The 17,941-nt window shown below is 35.0% G+C and overlaps 1 protein-coding gene across 10 annotated transcripts in view; it reads right to left on the bottom strand.

Moving 5' to 3' along the window:
- CDC27 (cell division cycle 27) overlaps positions 1-17,941 on the bottom strand; it is a 73,295-nt gene that overhangs the window by 25,763 nt on the left and 29,591 nt on the right. For 5 of the 10 annotated variants that reach the window (XM_032870922.1, XM_032870917.1, XM_032870925.1 and 2 more), the window contains exons 5-14: positions 16,034-16,131; positions 15,132-15,286; positions 14,821-15,032; positions 13,738-13,852; positions 10,942-11,057; positions 9,190-9,206; positions 6,959-6,989; positions 3,814-3,913; positions 2,627-2,834; positions 2,251-2,423 (exon numbers count right to left, since the gene is read on the bottom strand). In XM_032870922.1, coding sequence (XP_032726813.1) covers positions 2,251-2,423; positions 2,627-2,834; positions 3,814-3,913; positions 6,959-6,989; positions 9,190-9,206; positions 10,942-11,057; positions 13,738-13,852; positions 14,821-15,032; positions 15,132-15,286; positions 16,034-16,131 — 1,225 coding nt within the window. The remainder of the gene's footprint in view (positions 1-2,250; positions 2,424-2,626; positions 2,835-3,813; positions 3,914-6,958; positions 6,990-9,189; positions 9,207-10,941; positions 11,058-13,737; positions 13,853-14,820; positions 15,033-15,131; positions 15,287-16,033; positions 16,132-17,941) is intronic. The other 5 variants (XM_032870920.1, XM_032870926.1, XM_032870921.1 and 2 more) reach the window with 3 other exon arrangements.

Below are 17,941 nucleotides of genomic sequence, written 5' to 3'. Positions count from 1 at the left end.
CTGGTTATAAGAAGACAGACCTAACTACAAGGCAAATATAGGTTTTGGAAATCTTTTGGTTTCAAATTATTCAGGATCTATTGTTTCCTCTGAAAAGTGATTGTGGATAGACAAAAAAACAACAACAACAACAACAACAAAAAAAAAAACCTCATGAAATTAAGCTGAAACAAAGGCTTCTGTTTAGTTAAATATCTGGGACGCTGCTCTATAATTAGAGGTAAATAATAAAAATTATGTATTTTAAAGTACTAGTGAAATAATAAATTAGAAATAATTTTCAAAGGGGCTTGCCAAACACAGCTTTTGCCTATGGATCAGTAAAGGCTCATTATCCAAATATGGAACTTCTAGCAATGAATAAGGCTGATCTGTCTACAGCAGTTTTGTTTTTTTTTTTTAAAGATCTATTTATTTATGTGACAGAGAGAGACACAGCGAGAGAGGGAACACAAGCAGGGAGAGTGGGAGAGGGAAAGCAAGCTTCTCGCCAAGCAGGGAGCCTGATGCGGGGCTTGATCCCAGGACCCCAGGATCACAACCTGAGCCAAAGGCAGCCACTTAACGACTGAGCAACCCCAACACTTCTTTACCGTATAATAATACATGAATTGGTATCTTCTTTATTTATTCTCTACCTAGAGGAACACTTCACCCCCAGATCTTTCATGGCTCATGAAGGAGTCACCTCTTTTCTCTGAGCACGTTAGTAAATAGCACCATATATCACTGCCTTGTAATCCCCTTATCATGCTTCATTTTTTTCTTCCTATGACCTATTGCAATCTGTCCTTATACATGTATTGGCTTACAATCTATCTCTCTTACTAGAATGCAAGCTCTATAAAGGCAAGCAATTATCTGTCTAGCTCTATTACAGAGTCTAGAAGAGAATCTAAGACATAACATGCACTGAATAAATGAGGAGCTGAAAGTAAACAGGGAAAAAAACAACTTTGTTATAAACCTCATAATTTATTTTAGAGAAATTTTATAATATATAGATTTCTTGAACTTTTAAATAATTTTTTTAAGTTTATGGCCAGGGAGAGAAAATGCTCAGAAGGTAAACTGGGTAGGAAATTTAAATTGGAAATTAGAATTTTCTTGGTTTTGTGTTAATAATCGTCTCCTTTTCTGGTATAAACAGATAACTTAAGCAACAAATGTAATTAAAATTAAAAGGATAAAAGGCTTGAGAAGGACATTATGTCCTCCATTATATACAGTTTTCTTCATAGCATTTTTGAAGTTTATAAAACATACTAAATGCCAAAAATTCATCCCAATGGAAACTCGCATATAGTAGAAAAATTATTATAAACACCTATTACATGGTAATATATATTTTCAGATCCAACTGAGTAGGGTACAAATATTTCACATAAGAACATATGGATGTTGGTGCCTGGATGGCTCAGTCGGTTAAGCATTCAACTCTTGATTTCGGCTCAGGTCATGATCTCAGGGCCTTTTTTTTTTTTTTTTTAAGATTTTATTCATTTATTTGACAGAAAGACAGTGAAAGAGGGAACACAAGCAGGGGCAGTAGAGAGGGAGAAGCAGGCTTTCCGCCAAGCAGGGAACCTGATGTGGGGCTCGATCCTAGGACCCCCGAATCGTGACCCAGAACCGAAGGCAGATGCTTAATAACTGAGCCACCCAGGCGCCCCATGATCTCAGGGTCTTGAGATTGAGCCCTGTGTAGAGCTCCATGCTCAGCACAGAGTCTGCTTTGGATTCTCTCACTCCCTCTCCTTCTGTCCCCACCCCCCAACCACTACACTTGAGCTTTCTTGTTCTAAAATAATTTCTAAAAATCTTAAAAAAAACCCCCAAAACAAAAAACAATATAGGTATTGGATTCTCTACAAATTGATCTCAAGCAATCTTCTCAAATTTAAATTACTCAACCCTTAACACAAGAAAAAATGATCTATTTATATATTAAAATACTCAGAAAATAAATATAAAGGCATTACATAATAAATATTAACCTTTTGGTTTTTGTTTGTTTGTTTTTTTTATTTCAAGCAGCTGCAAATCCAGTGTGGAGCCCAACGTGGGACCTGAACTCATGACCCTGAGATCAAGACCTGAGCTGAGATCAAGAATCGGATGCTTAACTGATGAAGCTTCTCAGGGGCCCCTAAATATTGACTTTTAAGAGCTAGCTGTCTCAATCACAGGCATTTTAATTAAATTTAAATTATCTCTAAAAAAGCATGTATAACAGTTTTCTATACTTACTTGCATGTACTCTGAAAGTTCAAAATAGGCCCTTCCGATTTGGCACAGTACCCAACCAGTATTGTAGTGGTGAGAAGGTAGGTGGCTCAAGATATTTATAGCTTCTTTGCAGTTGTATGAACACAAAGCTAAATAGCCTTTCCCCATTTCACGAAGAAGGCTCATCAAACCTTCTAGGAGAAAACAATATAGTAAACAAAGGAGAAAAACACAATAAAACAGTTTGGTTTTCTAGAAAGGCTAATTACAAAATAATCAAAAATTCCAACATTTATCTAGAAAAAAATGGAAGGTACTTTAATGAACATTAAAAAACTTGCTTAAAATAAGTGAATAAAATAAAACACAAAGAAGATATTAAGCATTTAAAACAGACCTGCTGCTGCTTTCTGTAGATTAAATGCCTGGATCTGAGGTGTGATTGTGGAGATTTTCCCTTCTGAAATGATGGAAGAGTCCAATTTTGTAATTTCCAGGCTATCATTTATGTTAGGTTGAGTTATTCCTCCTTTATTAGTTTTACTTTTAGTTTTTCTGTTTGGGATTTTAGGTGGAAACTTCATTTTTAATTTTTTGCTATTCTCCTGTAAAAAGGAGGAAAATTCCACACTTGTTAAACTCATTATATTTTAAGACCTCCCAATCTTTTCTCAAGTATTAGTCACAAAATTAAAAAAAAAAAAAAATTAACTGGTCTAAATTTTTCTCAGAAAAAAATGTATAATAACAAAAATTTTCAAAGTCATTTAATTTTAAATGTAACAATCCTGAAAATAAATTGTATTAATGAATTAGTGTGTAAGGTGTATCAGTATTGTTTGCTGCTCTTTTCTGAAAGTATATAACCTTATTATTTAAAAATAAAAAAATAAATGGATGCAATATTACCTAATTGAGAGCATTATAACTAGTAAGTTATAAAATTATTGAATTGTTCATGTCAAAGTCAAAAATTAACCATAATATTTGTCAAGGAGCCAAGAAAATTTACCAAGGGCATAATGAGGTCCTCCAATTGTACAAAGAAGTGTGCAAAGAACACACCGGAAATTCCCATTTATCCTTCCCCTCATTTTCCTAGGGAGAATATCTGACATAACCACAGGCCACCATCAAATCCAGGAGACTGGAACTGGTTCAATACTATCAACTAAATGATATATCTTATTTGGATTTCTTCAGTTTTTACAAATACTTTTTTTGATGTGATAGTTCTATGAAATTTTATCACATGCATGATTCGTGTAATCAACCACCACAATAAGGATACAGGACTGTCTGACCACGACACAAAAAAATTCCTTTGTGCTATGCTCTAGTAGTTGTAGCTTCCCCTCCAAGTTCTAACTCCTAATAGCCACTGATCTGTTTCACATCACAATAATTTTGTCTTTTGAACAATGTTTTATAATATTTATTAAAGAACCAAGAAAATTTATAAATGTTATAGAAAGCTTTATAAAATAAAAAAATTAGAAAAATTTAAATAGTCTCTGAATTTACTTATTAGAGATGGAGAGGGAAGCATTAAGTAAATGTGACATATGGAAATCTTTAAATTACCTTGGTTGTAGAGCTGTCACTAGTAAAAAGTCGTGAACTTCTTCGAGGCAGTGCGTTTGGGGGAGATGTGATAGTGGGGCTCAATACCTGAGGTGTTGTACTAAAAAAATGATAAAAGCAGACATCAAAAAATAAAAAACAAACAAAAAAAACCAAAGAAACAAAATCCAGCTTATGACCATTACCTTTTGTTTCAATTGAGATACATTAAAAAAAAAAAACCCATATTCATCATGTTTGTACTCTAAAGTTGATGAGTTTGGTTGGTCCTCTGTCATCTCTCTATGAAAACTCAGAATTTAAAAGCTACCTGTGTTATCATAAAATAATAAAGATTATAGCACAGAGCTTCACACCATCTGAAATTGCTAATTTGAACTTAAAACAATCCACATAAAAACTGTGGATCAAAAAGTGATAAACACATCTATAAACTAATTCTAGCCCTCATTTGCAACCATAGCAAGTTAGAGAAAAAAAGATAGTGGGACATGGATAGCCTAAATGTGGGATATTTGCCAGCAAATAAATACCATTAGAACAATTATTTCTTTATAAATTCAAACAACCACATCAAGGTTTATTCTGTTTAAAGCCAAAGGAATCTAATGATTGCCTAGGTACTTTTTTTTTTTTTTTTTAATAACTTTAAAAGGCAAACCCTGAGACATTTTCAGGGTTCCATTTTTAGAAAGTAAGCCAACTTAAAAATCACAAGTTACCTGAGAGAGGGTAAGTCTATGGACTAAATGGTTTACAGTTTATGTGAAATCCCACTAGTTACCTGAATTTGAGTCTAAGGCTTCTGAGAATAAAAGAGACACTGACCAGTGAGTACAGAAAGCCCAGGCTGCTCTTACCTTTTCAAAAGACAGAATCTCAGTGTAGGGATTACAGCAAGTGAGGTCACTTAGACTGATGAATCAATTTTATTTTATGATACATTTTTAAAGACGCATTTGTAATTTTTATATTTTTTAAAAAGATTTATTTTAGAGACAGAGGGCAGAGGGAGGGGCAGAGGGAGAGACCGTCTTAAGCGAACTCTTTATTGAGTGCAGAGCCCTATACAGAGTGTGATCTCATAACCCTGAGATCATGACCTGAACTGAAACTAAGAGTCAGATGCTTAACTGCACCACCCAGGTGATTCGATATATTTTTTAAAAAATTAGGATTTTATTCTTATTATTTTAAATTTTTTTAAAAAAGATTTTATTTATTTATTTGTCAGAGAGAGAGAAAGAGCAAGAGAGAAAGAGAGCACAAGCAGGGGGAGTGGCAGGCTGAAGGAGAGGCAGGCTCCCTGCCAAGTAAGGAGTGTGATGCAGAACTCGACCCCAGGACCCTGGGATCATGACCTGAATTGAAGGCAGATGCTTATCTGACTGAGCCACCCAGGTGTTCCCCTAGGATTTCTTTTTTTTAGAGGAGATTAGGGTCACAGCAAAATTGAGGGGAAGGTACAGAGAGATGTGCCATATAAACCTGCCCCCCTCCCCCGCAGCATGCCCCCTTATTAACATGCCCTACCAGAATGGGACATGTTACAGGTGATGAGCCTACACTGATATATTATAAAGTCTACAGTTTATGACAGAGTTCACCGTTGCGTTTTATTCATTCTATAGGTATGTGTGAATATATATAATGACATATATCCATCGTGGTGTCACACAGAATATTTTTATGGCCCTAATCCTCTGTGCTCTGCCTACTTATCCCTCCCAGTCCAACCCCTGGCGACTACTGACCTTTTTTATTGTTTCCATAGTTTTGCCTTTTCCAGAAGCTGATTCATTTTTAAGTACAATATTCTTTATTTGAATGATGTAATTTATGTTATAAATGTGAATTATATGTTGTCAATAATGTTTCCTCATTATGGAAAACAGTTTGTCTGAGAAGTGGGAGGGAATAATTTCATTTACAGAACAGTTTATAGGGAGGACAAGCCCAAGAAAAATGTTAAGACTTCTTAAAAGCCACAAAAAGTTGCATAAGTATAACATCAATCTTGTGGGGGTAGAAAATAATAGTAAGATAATTTGGAGGCTAGGAGGATGAAGAAGACAAAGTCCTCCTATATCATAATTTTCATTATGGTTCTGTTAGCTCCAAAGGCCAATCTGACAAAAGAAAAAAATGTCCAAAGTCTGACAGGCATCAGGAATATGAATCAGGATACTGAGTGAGTTTGAAACATTGGTCGTAGCACATGAAATGTACTAATTTCTTTATAACTTACATCTGTTTAACTAGGAACTTGAGAATAAAAGGAATGCGCTCTAGAATCAGACTGTTGAAGTTTGAAATCAGTTCTATCACTTATTACCTATGTGATTATGGGCCAATTATATTAAACAGTTAAAAAAAAAGTTTTGCAGGGGCGCCTGGGTGGTTCAGTCAGTTGAGTGTCTGCCTTGGGCTCAGGTGGTGATCTCAGGGTCCTGGGATCAAGCCCTGAGGCCACTCCCTGCTCAGCAGGAAGTCTGCTTATGCCTCTCCCTCTGCCCCCTGCTCATACTTGTTCTCACTCTCTCTCAATCTCAAATAAATAAAAAAAACCTTTAAAAAAATTTGTACATAATATTTTATGGTTTCATAATAAAATATGAATTTTAATTATAAAGAAGATGCTTTAGAAAGAATATAAAAATGATTTTTAGAGGTTAAAACATGTAGAGAAAATAATGACATACAAAATTTGGGGGGGAAATTTAGCTAAGAGAACTACACTATTCTAATCATCTCTAAAAAACAACTTTCTTTAAAAAAAGAACAGACTTCCACTGCCAATGGTAAATGGAGTAAAATGGAACAGATTTACTATCCCATCTTTAACAACCAATAACACTGGAAAAAAAAAAAAGAAAGAAAGAAAGAAACAATGCTTTTCAGATATCAGACAAAAAGCACATAGGCCTCAAGAGAATTCTGAGGACCCAGTGCAGTGGTCTTCCTGTGTTGAGAAAATATTGAGACTTCCAGGAAGTGAAGGCAGCTGGAATAGGAAGGTCAGAGTACTACTAGAAAGGGGAGCTACAAAGAGGGAGAGCTTCAAAGATCTGCTGGAAGTTTTCCTAGAATCTGCAGTTGAAACTGAGTAGTGCAACCGTTTAAGCATGTTATAAAAAAACCTCATCTGGTCTTTGTCCTGAATTCTTGAGAAGCAGCTTCAAAATGCTCAGAATTTCTCTCTCTCTTTTAAAAGATTTTATTTACTTATATGACAGAAAAAGAGAGAGCGAGAGAGGGAACATAAGCAGGGGGAGTGGGAGAGGGAGAAGCAGGCTCCCCACAGAGCAGGGAGCCTGACTCGGGGCTCCATCCCAGGACCCTGGGACCATGACCTGAGCCAAAGGCAGATGCTTAACGACTGAGCCACCCAGGTGCCCCAATGCTCAGAATTTCTCAAGTGATATAAGTGTCTTTGTTCTTCAAGGTGGGACCCTGAGACCACACTGAGTTATGCTAATGAAAGGACTTGTGGTGGGGCCCGAGACAGTTTCAGGATACTGGGCTGGCCTTGCCAGAAAGACCAACCAGTGACTAGAAGGCTGAAGCTTTGAGTTGGCTGTTAACAGCCTGACCTTCTCCAGGAAGGGGAGGGTGGCTGGAGAATGAGTTAAATCACATGACCAATGACACAAGCTATCATGCCTATGTAATGTAACTCCAGTAAAAACTTTCACTACCAAAACTCAGTGGTGCTTCCCGGTTGGCGAACACACTGATGCACTGTTGAGGTGACACGTCCTACCTAAGGAAAAAGACACAGAAGCTCTGTGTTCAGGACCCTCCCAGACCTCATCCTATGGGGTCTTGGGTCCTGGTCTGGTCCTGACTGGTATACCTTATAATAAAACTTTAAGTACAGAACTTACCTAGATTCTATGTATTGTTCTAGCATATTAAACCTCAGGAAGTAGCAAGAACCCTCAAATTTGTAGGTAGTTTGTCAGAAATGAATGTGGCCCAGGGAAACCCTGAAATTGTAGCTGCCAAGTCAACAAGATTTATTAAGTCTTGCTGGGACTATCATCTTAGCCTGCAGAATCTACGCTATGTCTGGGTAATTAGTATCAGAACTTACTATAGTATTACAGTGAGGAAAACTACCTGAATCTAGAGAAAAAAATACTGGAAAGGAGCTGGCAGAACAATTCTTGGGGCTCACCCTGGACTGGGAATAGCTCAGATTTTCAATAGCCAGAATGAAGAAACCTCATACTCAACAGGTCACTGAGTACTCAAAGGACACTGCCTCAATAGTGGGGCAAAATTAGTCTAGACTAAAGGCCACTCTTGTCCTACCCACAAAACTTAAAAATCAAGACCTAAAAGGAATAAAGTCTTAACAAGTAACTGCCTCCCAAAATAAAACAGAAATACTTAGAAGACGATAAAATAGTCCAGCACTCAACAATGTAAAATTTCTAATAACTGCCATAAAAAAACAACAACAGCAGAACTAGACATATAGAGAAGCAGGAAAATATAACCTATAGTGAAAAGAAAAAAAAAAAATAAAAAAAAACAGACCCAGAAATAACACAGTAAGACAGCAGACAAAATCACTAAAAATCATTAAAAAAAAAAAATTATAGATATATTCCACATGCTCAAAAATGTATTAGAAAGAATGAGCATGTTAAAGGAGAGAACCAAATGAAACTTCTGGAGATGAAAAATAGAACATCTGAGATTAAAAGTGTATCTATATCCTGGCTGGGGTTAATAACAGATTAGACACTGCAGAAGAAAAGATTAATGAACTTGAAGACATAACGATAAATACTACCCAAAATGAAACAGAGGAAAAAGACTGGAAACAAAAATGAACACAGTACTGAGCTGTGAGGGGCAACTTCACAGTCTAAAAAACACATACTCAGTGTCCCAGGAGGGGAGAGGGGACATGATTTGAAAAAATACTTCAAGAAATAATGGGACAAAAATTAGCTAAATTTAATAAAAACTACGAAATTACAGATCCAAGAAGCTCAATCAATTTGAAGGTCAAGAAAGAGGAAAAAACTACATGATAGCATATCATGATCAAATGACTTAAGATCAGAGATAAAAAGAAAATTGTAAAACCATCAGAAAAGAAATACATTACATACAGAGGAACAAAAAATAATAAGACACACTTCTTGTCAGAAACAAAACAAGCTAGAAGACAGTAGAACAACATCTTTAAAGAAAAAAAACATGAACAAGAATTCTATATCTAGTGAAAATATCTTTCAAAAACAAAAACAAAGGTGAAATAAAAATCTCTTTCAGACATACAATAGCTGAAAAAATTCATTACCAGCAGACTTGGACTATAAGAAATTTTAAGTCTTTCAAGATGAAGGAAAAGGATACCAAATTGAAATGTGAACCTATAGAAAGAAATAAAAAGCACCGGAAATAGTAAATACGTGGGTAAATACAAAATAGGTTTTTCTTATTTTAAAAAATCTCCCTAGAAGATAACCGACTATTTAAGGGAAAAACTGTAACAATGTAAATGGGGTTTACACACATGTAGGAGTAAAATCTCTGGCCACAATAGCATAAAGATGGGGAGAGGGGCATAAAGCACACTGTTAAAAGGTTTTATACCATATATGATGTGGTACAACATTATTTGAAGATAGACTTTGGTAAGTTAAAATATATACTATAAACACTAAAACGGCCTCTAAAAAGACAAAACAGAGTAACTGTTAATGAGGCAGTATTAGGTTGAACTGTGTTTCCCCCCAAAATATGCTGAAGCCCTACCAGTACCTGTGAATGTGACTTGTTTGAATTCAGACTCTTCGTCGATGTAATCAAGTTAAGAAGAGGTCATTAGGGTGAGTTCTAATTCAGTCTGACTGTAAGAGGGAAATTTGGATATAGAGACACACAGGGAGGATGGCCGTGTGAAGACAGAGGCACATACTGAGTTATGCTCTCATCCACTAAAGATGCCTGGGACTACCAAAACCTGGAAAAGACAAGGAAGGATCTTCCCTCGGAGGCTTCAGAGGGAGTATGGCCCTGTCAACACCCTGACTTTGGGTTATAGCTTCTACAACTGTGAATGAATACACTTCTGTTGTTTTAAGCCATCTAGTTTGCAAGAACTTTGTTACAGCAATTGTAGGAAACTAAGATAGGCAATAAAGGAGAGAAAATGGAATCAAAAATACAAAAAAACCCCCATAAAATCATCAATAGTTGATGCTTATTAAAGTTAGTATAATTGTTTAGCTTAAGTGAAATATATAATTCCGTAAATTATGTTTATATATTCTTTAGGATTAGCATTTACTCAGCCTATATAATATTGTTCTGCAGGAGGCTTCAGGCTCCTTCTCATAACTGAGCCTCAGGCAATCCCTGTCACGTGTCTGTGAGCTGGCACTCATGAGACTTGCCATCCTGGCATTTCAGAAATAGAGGCCTTTTACATAGTTAAGGTTTATGTACATGTGTATCTATTTTAAAACTTCTGGTACATGTATCATTCTTCTAAAATATTAGCTATGGTTTGTTTTTGAATACTTCAACAGAAAAGAGAAACCCTATTTAACACCATTTCTGTGTGGCAGTGGATTATTTGAAGATTAACCAGAAGATTAATTTTATGATCTGTATATAGAAGTGCATAATGGGGGAAGGGGAGAATGAAACCTATCTGTATTTGACCAATGAAGGTCATGTAATAAGAAAATTATTTTGGAGAAGTGTTCAGAATATCTAGTTTAAACAATTCATGAGGGAATCAGAGTAAAATAAAAAGACACTTTGGTTACTTTTGTCTTGATTTGTATTAAAATACTCAACTAAAAATTACACTAGTCTTCTCAGTAAGTTTGAAATGCCTTTTTTCTCCCCCAAGATTTTATATTTAAGTAATCTCTACACCGAGTGTGGGACTCAAAATTACAACCCCAAGATCAAGAGTCGCATGCTCTACTGACTGAGCCAGCCAGACACCCTAGAAATGTCTAATTTGACATATTTAAAACTTATAATAGTCATTCTAGAATTCTTGAGAGAGTAAAAACCTGCCTAAAGTGAATAAAATCATGTTTTATAGCAAGAAAAGCCAACAATATCAAATAATGACACCATAATAAATACCTTGTTTGTGGGCCAGAACTTTGTGTTTGTGCAACAAGAATTGGGGTTACCTCTCGACTATTTCCACTCTGGGAGAAGACAGACTTTGTTCCAGTTTGGCCGATTCTGGCAACAGACTGTAAAACACAAAAAGTCTAAGGTTTGTGAATTATAAATTGCACTGAAAATGGTAAAAGACACCATGATGCTCCCATCTACATTTTCTCAATGCAAGATTTCATAACACATACTTGTTATCTGTAAACACAAATTACTGTCATTATTAATGTTAATTAATATGTTAGGATCAATATTAAACTATTTCATCCTTTTAACTTCAGTATTTTTTTTTTTTTTAAGATTTCATTTATTTATTTGAGAGAGAGAGAGTGTGAGAGAGAGCACAAGCTAGAGAAGTGGCAGAGGGAGAGGGTGAGGGAGGAGCAGACTTCCCTCTGAGGAGGGACTATCCCAGGACCCTGGGCTTATGACCTGAGCTGAAGACATATACTTAACCGACTAAGCAACCCAGGTGTCCACTTAACTTCAGTACTTTTATCTTTATATTAGCCTTCCATTTTTTAATTTAGTTTTTAAGGAAAGGCTCAAACTTCCTGAAAATTCCTAAAAAGGCAATTATTACACATTTTCCAGGTGGGGCTAAGTGTTCCAAGAATTTTAAGAGCTACTACTCTTTAGATTTATAATCTAACTCAGATTTATGATCTAATATAAAAATAATAATAAGTAAGATTTAACATCCCTTCTTTGACACTTAAAAGATATTCTATAGTAGTTCAGAGGAATACATTTTTAAAAACTACCCGATTATTTTCCATATTCCAAGCATTCTGTTCTTAGAATTAACACTTCTTTGTAGTGTGTTCAATTTCCCATTAACTGCTCTCTGTACCTGTGGAAGAGTAAAAAGACCTCCTGGCCCTCTGTCTTCTCTAATTTATCAACTTACTTCTATTCATTTCCATCACTTGGCTTCTTTAAAAAATGATCTGTGACTGTTGTATCAATGGTTATTTTTAGTTTTTTTTTAATACCAGATAATTTTCTTCAAAACTTATTATTATTTTGATACCCACTGTACATAATTCTCAAACTTTATAATGATAATTAATAACTTTCTCATCAGATATGAAAGCCTTATTTTGGCCTTTCTAGTATTCAACATGAATGATCATATCCTCCTTTTTGAAACTGTATATAACTTCCAAAATAGTATGGTATCTTGATTATTTGTCCTAGCACTTCATCTACAGGCTCTTCTTCCTTCCACTGTTTTAAATTAAGTATGCTCTGTGTTCTTTTGCTACTCTCTTTTCCTAGGACAGCCTGGCTATTTTGACAACTTTATTATTTCTATCACCATATCAGGCCATATTCTCTCCCCTATGACTATCCATGAAATAGTTTTATCTAAGTTACCACCACCTCAAAATAAAACTTTATAATCCTTCCTCTTCTTCTTCCCCAAGATGGAACCTCTACATTCACCCAAGGGACAAAATTTAAAGTCATTTCTGGCCCTTCCTTATTTAACAAAGATCTGTGTACTGTACACAATATTCAGTTTGATATTTTTAGTTGATACTAAAGCAGATCTATGAGTAGAACTTTCCTATGAATGTCTTATAGCAGGGGAAGTAGAGAACAGGAGCAGAAGAGGAGGAGACAGCAAGTGGCTTTATTGTTTGGGCACTGAAATCACCTACCCAGCACTGACTAATTTGTCCTTGATTGCTATGGCTTGCCTCGTTTTGGCTTACTTCACCTGGCATGCTGATTAGTATCCTACTATGCCTTCTTGTAATTGTAATAAACTGATTTCTACAATTATACTTCAGGTAGCTGCCAACTCTTGTAAACAAGATTTAAAGTAATCCATACATCAAGTACTTTGCAGCCCCCCCTTTTTTACTAGTCTCAGAGTTTCTATTATTACTCATTAAGAAGCTATTATAGAAACAAAACTTCACAGACTCTAAGGAATTTTTGGAGTAAAAAGAAGAACAAACATCTCTAGGAGGGTTAAGGGTTTATATCAGTCATTTACCAGTATGACTTACTTAGCTTCCATTTCTTAAACACCTATTAAGGATGCCAATATGCATTTTAAATACACAACCTAACTTATTTTTCACAGAAGGTAACCCTTTACCATAGAACTATTTGAAGCAAATGGCACTTTGACCTCTAATGCCATAGACCTATATAAAAGTACATTATTTAAAAAGTCTCAAGACTTGCTGCAGTATTTATTATAAAGATACTGTCAAGTATTTTTTATCTTACTACACATTTACTATAAAGTTACTATACATCTATAAGAATCTGCCATAAAAAAAACTTTATTATCAGAAATAGCTGGCTTTATGCAAGTTAATGTTTTTTTCATGTTAATTAGTGCACTTAAAAGACAAATACAGTTGTGGAGACAAGTAAAAAAATGGCAGGTATAATTTCTGCTATTTATATTCAAAGTGATAGAAACCAACCTAATTTCATTTAAAAAAGGAGAATTCAAAAGTAAAAATCTGAATGTTTATTTAGCTACATGCTAAAATCAGCTATACTTGTGAGTTACAATTTTACATGGCCAAAGAGCAACCAACTTTATGTCTCCTACTGTAAGACTTATGACAGCTTATGACAATGATGACCTTCTTTTACATTTAGATCAACAACTCTATGGCAATGGTCATTATATAAAATTAGATTCTCTCTGAAATTGCCTTTAACAGATTGGAATTTTAAATGAATTTCTTTTACAAACATCAAAACTGTATTTTACATGAAAAATACCTTTTTTGAAGGGGCTCCAGTAGATGGCACGTCAATTACAGAAGATGTATTAGTGTAGTTTTGTAAATAGGATCCATCTCCAGGACTTGGGGTTTCTAATGGCAAAATCCCAAAACTGAGAAGAGGTTGAAATCAAGGTGTCAAAAAGTCATCAAGGCATATATAAAGCAGCAGTATACTTAAATTAGAAGGTCTAAAAGGAAGAGAATGGCAAATCAGTCTTGGGGGCAGTGAGGATCTGAGGGGCAGATTTAAAATAAGCTGTGAATGTAGACTTTTCCACCCACCATAACTAAATTAAAAAAAAAAAATCAAACAAGGAATTAAATTGAGCAACAACTACTGATATCAGGAGATTTATTGGAAATAAAGAAGAATGGCTTTGTAAAAGCAAAGATCCAAATGATCAAATTATTTCAAATTCTTGGAATTTACAGGATTTAGACACTGTTACAGAGAAACTGTCTCTAGAGACCACTGGATCCATCTGTGATTCAGGGAGTTGTAATCTCATGGCCATGATGTTTTAGTAACTCTCTGGCCCCGGGACCCAATTCATAGCATCTGTTCTAGCACAGAATCTTTTATTTTGACACTTTTGGATAGGTATTCTCTGGGCTGGGTTCCTGTATTTACATATATATATATTTCTAATAATTTTGACAAAGTATTTCCTATTGGTAGGTGTCAATCCTTCTTCCATGGTTTGGAAAACTACTTTAACAATAATCACTGCTGTCACTCTGATTATATAAGCATTCCACCATTTCAAAAGGTTCACGGATATTCACGGACATACAGCCAAAAGGACAGTATCTTTTAACACATATACTAGTTGAAGAAGGCATATTTAAGAGTTTTACATTTTTCTTTAATAGTTAATATTAAATTTTTATCACAGGTATTATATTTCTTTTACTTCATTTTCTGAAAATAGAATAGGCCCATTACCGACTTATTAAATGCTTCTATTTCCATAATGATTTAGAAGTTGCGGTTCATTTTAATTAATATTAATAATATGAATTATTACAGATCATTTAATATTATAGCACATTTTAAAGCATGATTTGTCTGTCTTACCTTGGGGTTAATGGGCTAAGAGCAGCTGGTCCTCCTAATAAGCTTCGACCAGTTTTTGGTTTATTTTGAACCTGTTTAGATAATATGGAAGTTCCTGTTCCAAGAGGGACAGTATCTGGTGAAATTACAGCTGAATCAATATAAGACACTGAGGAATCTGTATTCAAGGAGTACTTTGAATTGGAAGATTCTAAATTCAGTCTGTTTAATTCCTGAAACAGAAAATTTCTACCATGTCATTTATGATACATTATTTAGTTCACTCTTTCCTGTTTTCATAATATTTGAACACTAGCATATGATACACTTACAATGGTGTCCTGGGGTGTTTCCGTAAGAACGGTCTCAGGCTGTCTGTGAGATAGACTATGATTAGATACTAGTGTTGTACACGAGCTGGGCAGACAGTTGCTAAAGTTCTGTAAAGATGTTAATTTAAATGTTTGGTCAGGATCTGGCTTTTCACCTGTGAAGGGAAAAAAAAATATATGCCTCTGAGGAAATGAGGATTAATATCTTTTTTCAAGAATACATAAATTAGTGGAAATAAGGCCTTATCCAGTGTTTTAAAGTTCTCCTGTTTCAGCTAATCAAATTTACCTCCCCAAAGTCCATCTATCAATTTATTATAAAAATCTACCCCTCAGATAAAGCTATAAATTTAGAAATTAAATGGAACTAAAAAAAGCACTGATTTTTAAATTTAATAAATCACTGGAAAATGCAGATTTCTGTGTTTCTTTTAAAGCAGAAAGCAAGTAGATCTCATTTTACTCAAAGTAAGGAGTGATGGTCAAGAGCTGAAACCCGATAGACAGTAAAGTTTCAAGCACTTTTGTGTATACATACACAATGTTTTTAAAATGATCGTTGATGCGTCCTAGAGCACATATACTAAGGCACTCTTTCCCCATACTGTCCAGGTCTTATTTACATTAACAGTTTCTAGTTTCTACTCCAGGCATTCTATTAATTTCTTTCCTTACCTAGAAAGCTAGTGCTATACTCACAACAGGACTCATTCTAGAGGACACAAGGCCAAATCATTCCTTAAACATATTCTATTACCTTATTTCTTATTCTCAATTTTAACAGCTTTTAGCTTTGAAAAATATTTTTCTTCTGAATAATTTGTATCACTTTCCAAAAACTGAGAAGGAGGAAAAAAAGAGTAAGTAGGGGAACCCTCCCCTAGCTACATCTACAAACCTACCTATTTCACATAATGATTCAAAGGGGGACCAGAGGAAAGGATTTAAACTAAGGCTCTTTTGGTAACATTCTGATCCTTTGGCAAGCCGATCTGTCTTGCTGTAAAGACAAACAAATAGATTAGACAAGCTATACAACCCAAAACATTATAAAGAAATTTTTGGTACAAAAAAATTAGGTACTCATACATGTATGTAATACATGTATGTATGTAATACATATCTAAGTTCTGCGAGTACTCTTCTTGACGCTTCCCTAAATTACCAATTTCCCCTTCTTAACATTCTCCAATCTCTATTATTTAAGGCAGCTCAAATCAAAAGGCCAGTGAAAGCAAGCAGAACATGAATTGAAAGGAGTGCTAGCCTAATAAACGATCATTGATTCTTGAATATTATAATTGCTTTTAATTTCCTGTCAGATACTGGAATTACTGAGGAGAGATGGACAATATCCAAATATTTGTCCTATTCTTAATTTTTAATGTAATATCTCATTGGTAATTTTGAAAGTGACTGAAATGTTTTAAATGATCAGATCTTCTAATGAAGTAGAGGTAGTGGCTTTTTTTTTTGTTTTTTTAAAGATTTCATTTTTAAGTAATCTCTACACCCAACATGGGGCTTGAACTCACAACTCTGAGATCAAGAGTTGCATGCTCTACTGACTAAGCCAGCCAGGTGCCCCAAGGTGGCAACTCTTAATGAAACAAGTTTCTCAAATTGAGGTAAAAGATTATTTAGATGGTACTGGGAAGAAACCAGTTAATCTAAGAATCGGACTAATTATTGTGTCCTAAACATAGAAGTCTCACGAGCTACTGAAGACAAAAAGACCAGTAAAGAGATAAAAAAGATAACCCACTAGCTATAGCTACAAAACAACAACAGGTATGTATCTAGATTACTGGGTCCAATTTTGGTCATAAGACAGACACATAATGGCTGAAATGAAAAGCCTCTTTTTTGGAACAGACTTTTCCTCCACTGGATATTAAATCTTTTAATATTTATGATGACTAAAAGGAACCCATCCTTATTCTTTAAACAAGGGTGGGGGGAACCCTTCTTTGTGGTTAGGACCTGATTCAACTGTACCTTCAAAACTTTTAATAATCTTGTTTAAAAATAATTAGTAGAACACATAAAGTATTTTTGTGATTTAAACATTTCATTTTGTTTTATTAAACTTTATTTTGAAATAATGTTAGACTCATATACAAGTTATAAAAATAACACAGAGTTTTTATGTACCCTACACCCAGCTCCCTCAGTGACAACATTGGACATAACAATAGCACAGTTATCAAAACTGGGAAATTAACAACAACATAAACTAAACCACAGACTTTACTTGGATTTTAGCAGTTCTTACATGCACTCATTTGTTTATGAATAGTTTTATGGAATTTTATCGTATATAAAGATTTGTGTAACCACCACCACGATCAGAATACAGAACTGTCCCAACAGCCCATACCTGCCTCTGCACAGCTATACTCTTGCTTCAAATGTACCTTCTGATCTGACAACTACTGATCTGTCTCTATCATTATAATTGTCATATCTATGCTTTATGAGAAATTCTGTTGCTCTGCATCCTCACCACCACTTGGTATTGTCAATTTTTTTTTTTTAAAGATTTTATTTATTTATTTGGCAGATAGAGATCACAAGTAGGCAGAGAGGCAGGCAGAGAGAGAGGGGAAGGCAGGCTCCCTGCTGAGCAGAGAGCCTGATGTGGGGCTCGATCCCAGGGCTCTGGGATCATGACCTGAGCAGAAGGCAGAAGCTTTAACCCACTGAGCCACCCAGGTGCCCGGTATTGTCAGTTCTTATTTTAACCATTCTAACAGGTGTGTAGTGGTTTCTAATTGTGTTTTTTATCTGCCTTTCCCCAACAGCTAATG

This window comes from Lontra canadensis, unplaced genomic scaffold (genome assembly GCF_010015895.1).
Source record: "Lontra canadensis isolate GAN:19392208 unplaced genomic scaffold, GSC_riverotter_1.0 scaffold41, whole genome shotgun sequence".
Classification (NCBI taxonomy): domain Eukaryota; kingdom Metazoa; phylum Chordata; class Mammalia; order Carnivora; family Mustelidae; genus Lontra; species Lontra canadensis.
The sequence above is the reverse complement of the archived record's forward strand: the minus strand, read 5'-3'. Positions and strand labels throughout refer to the sequence as shown.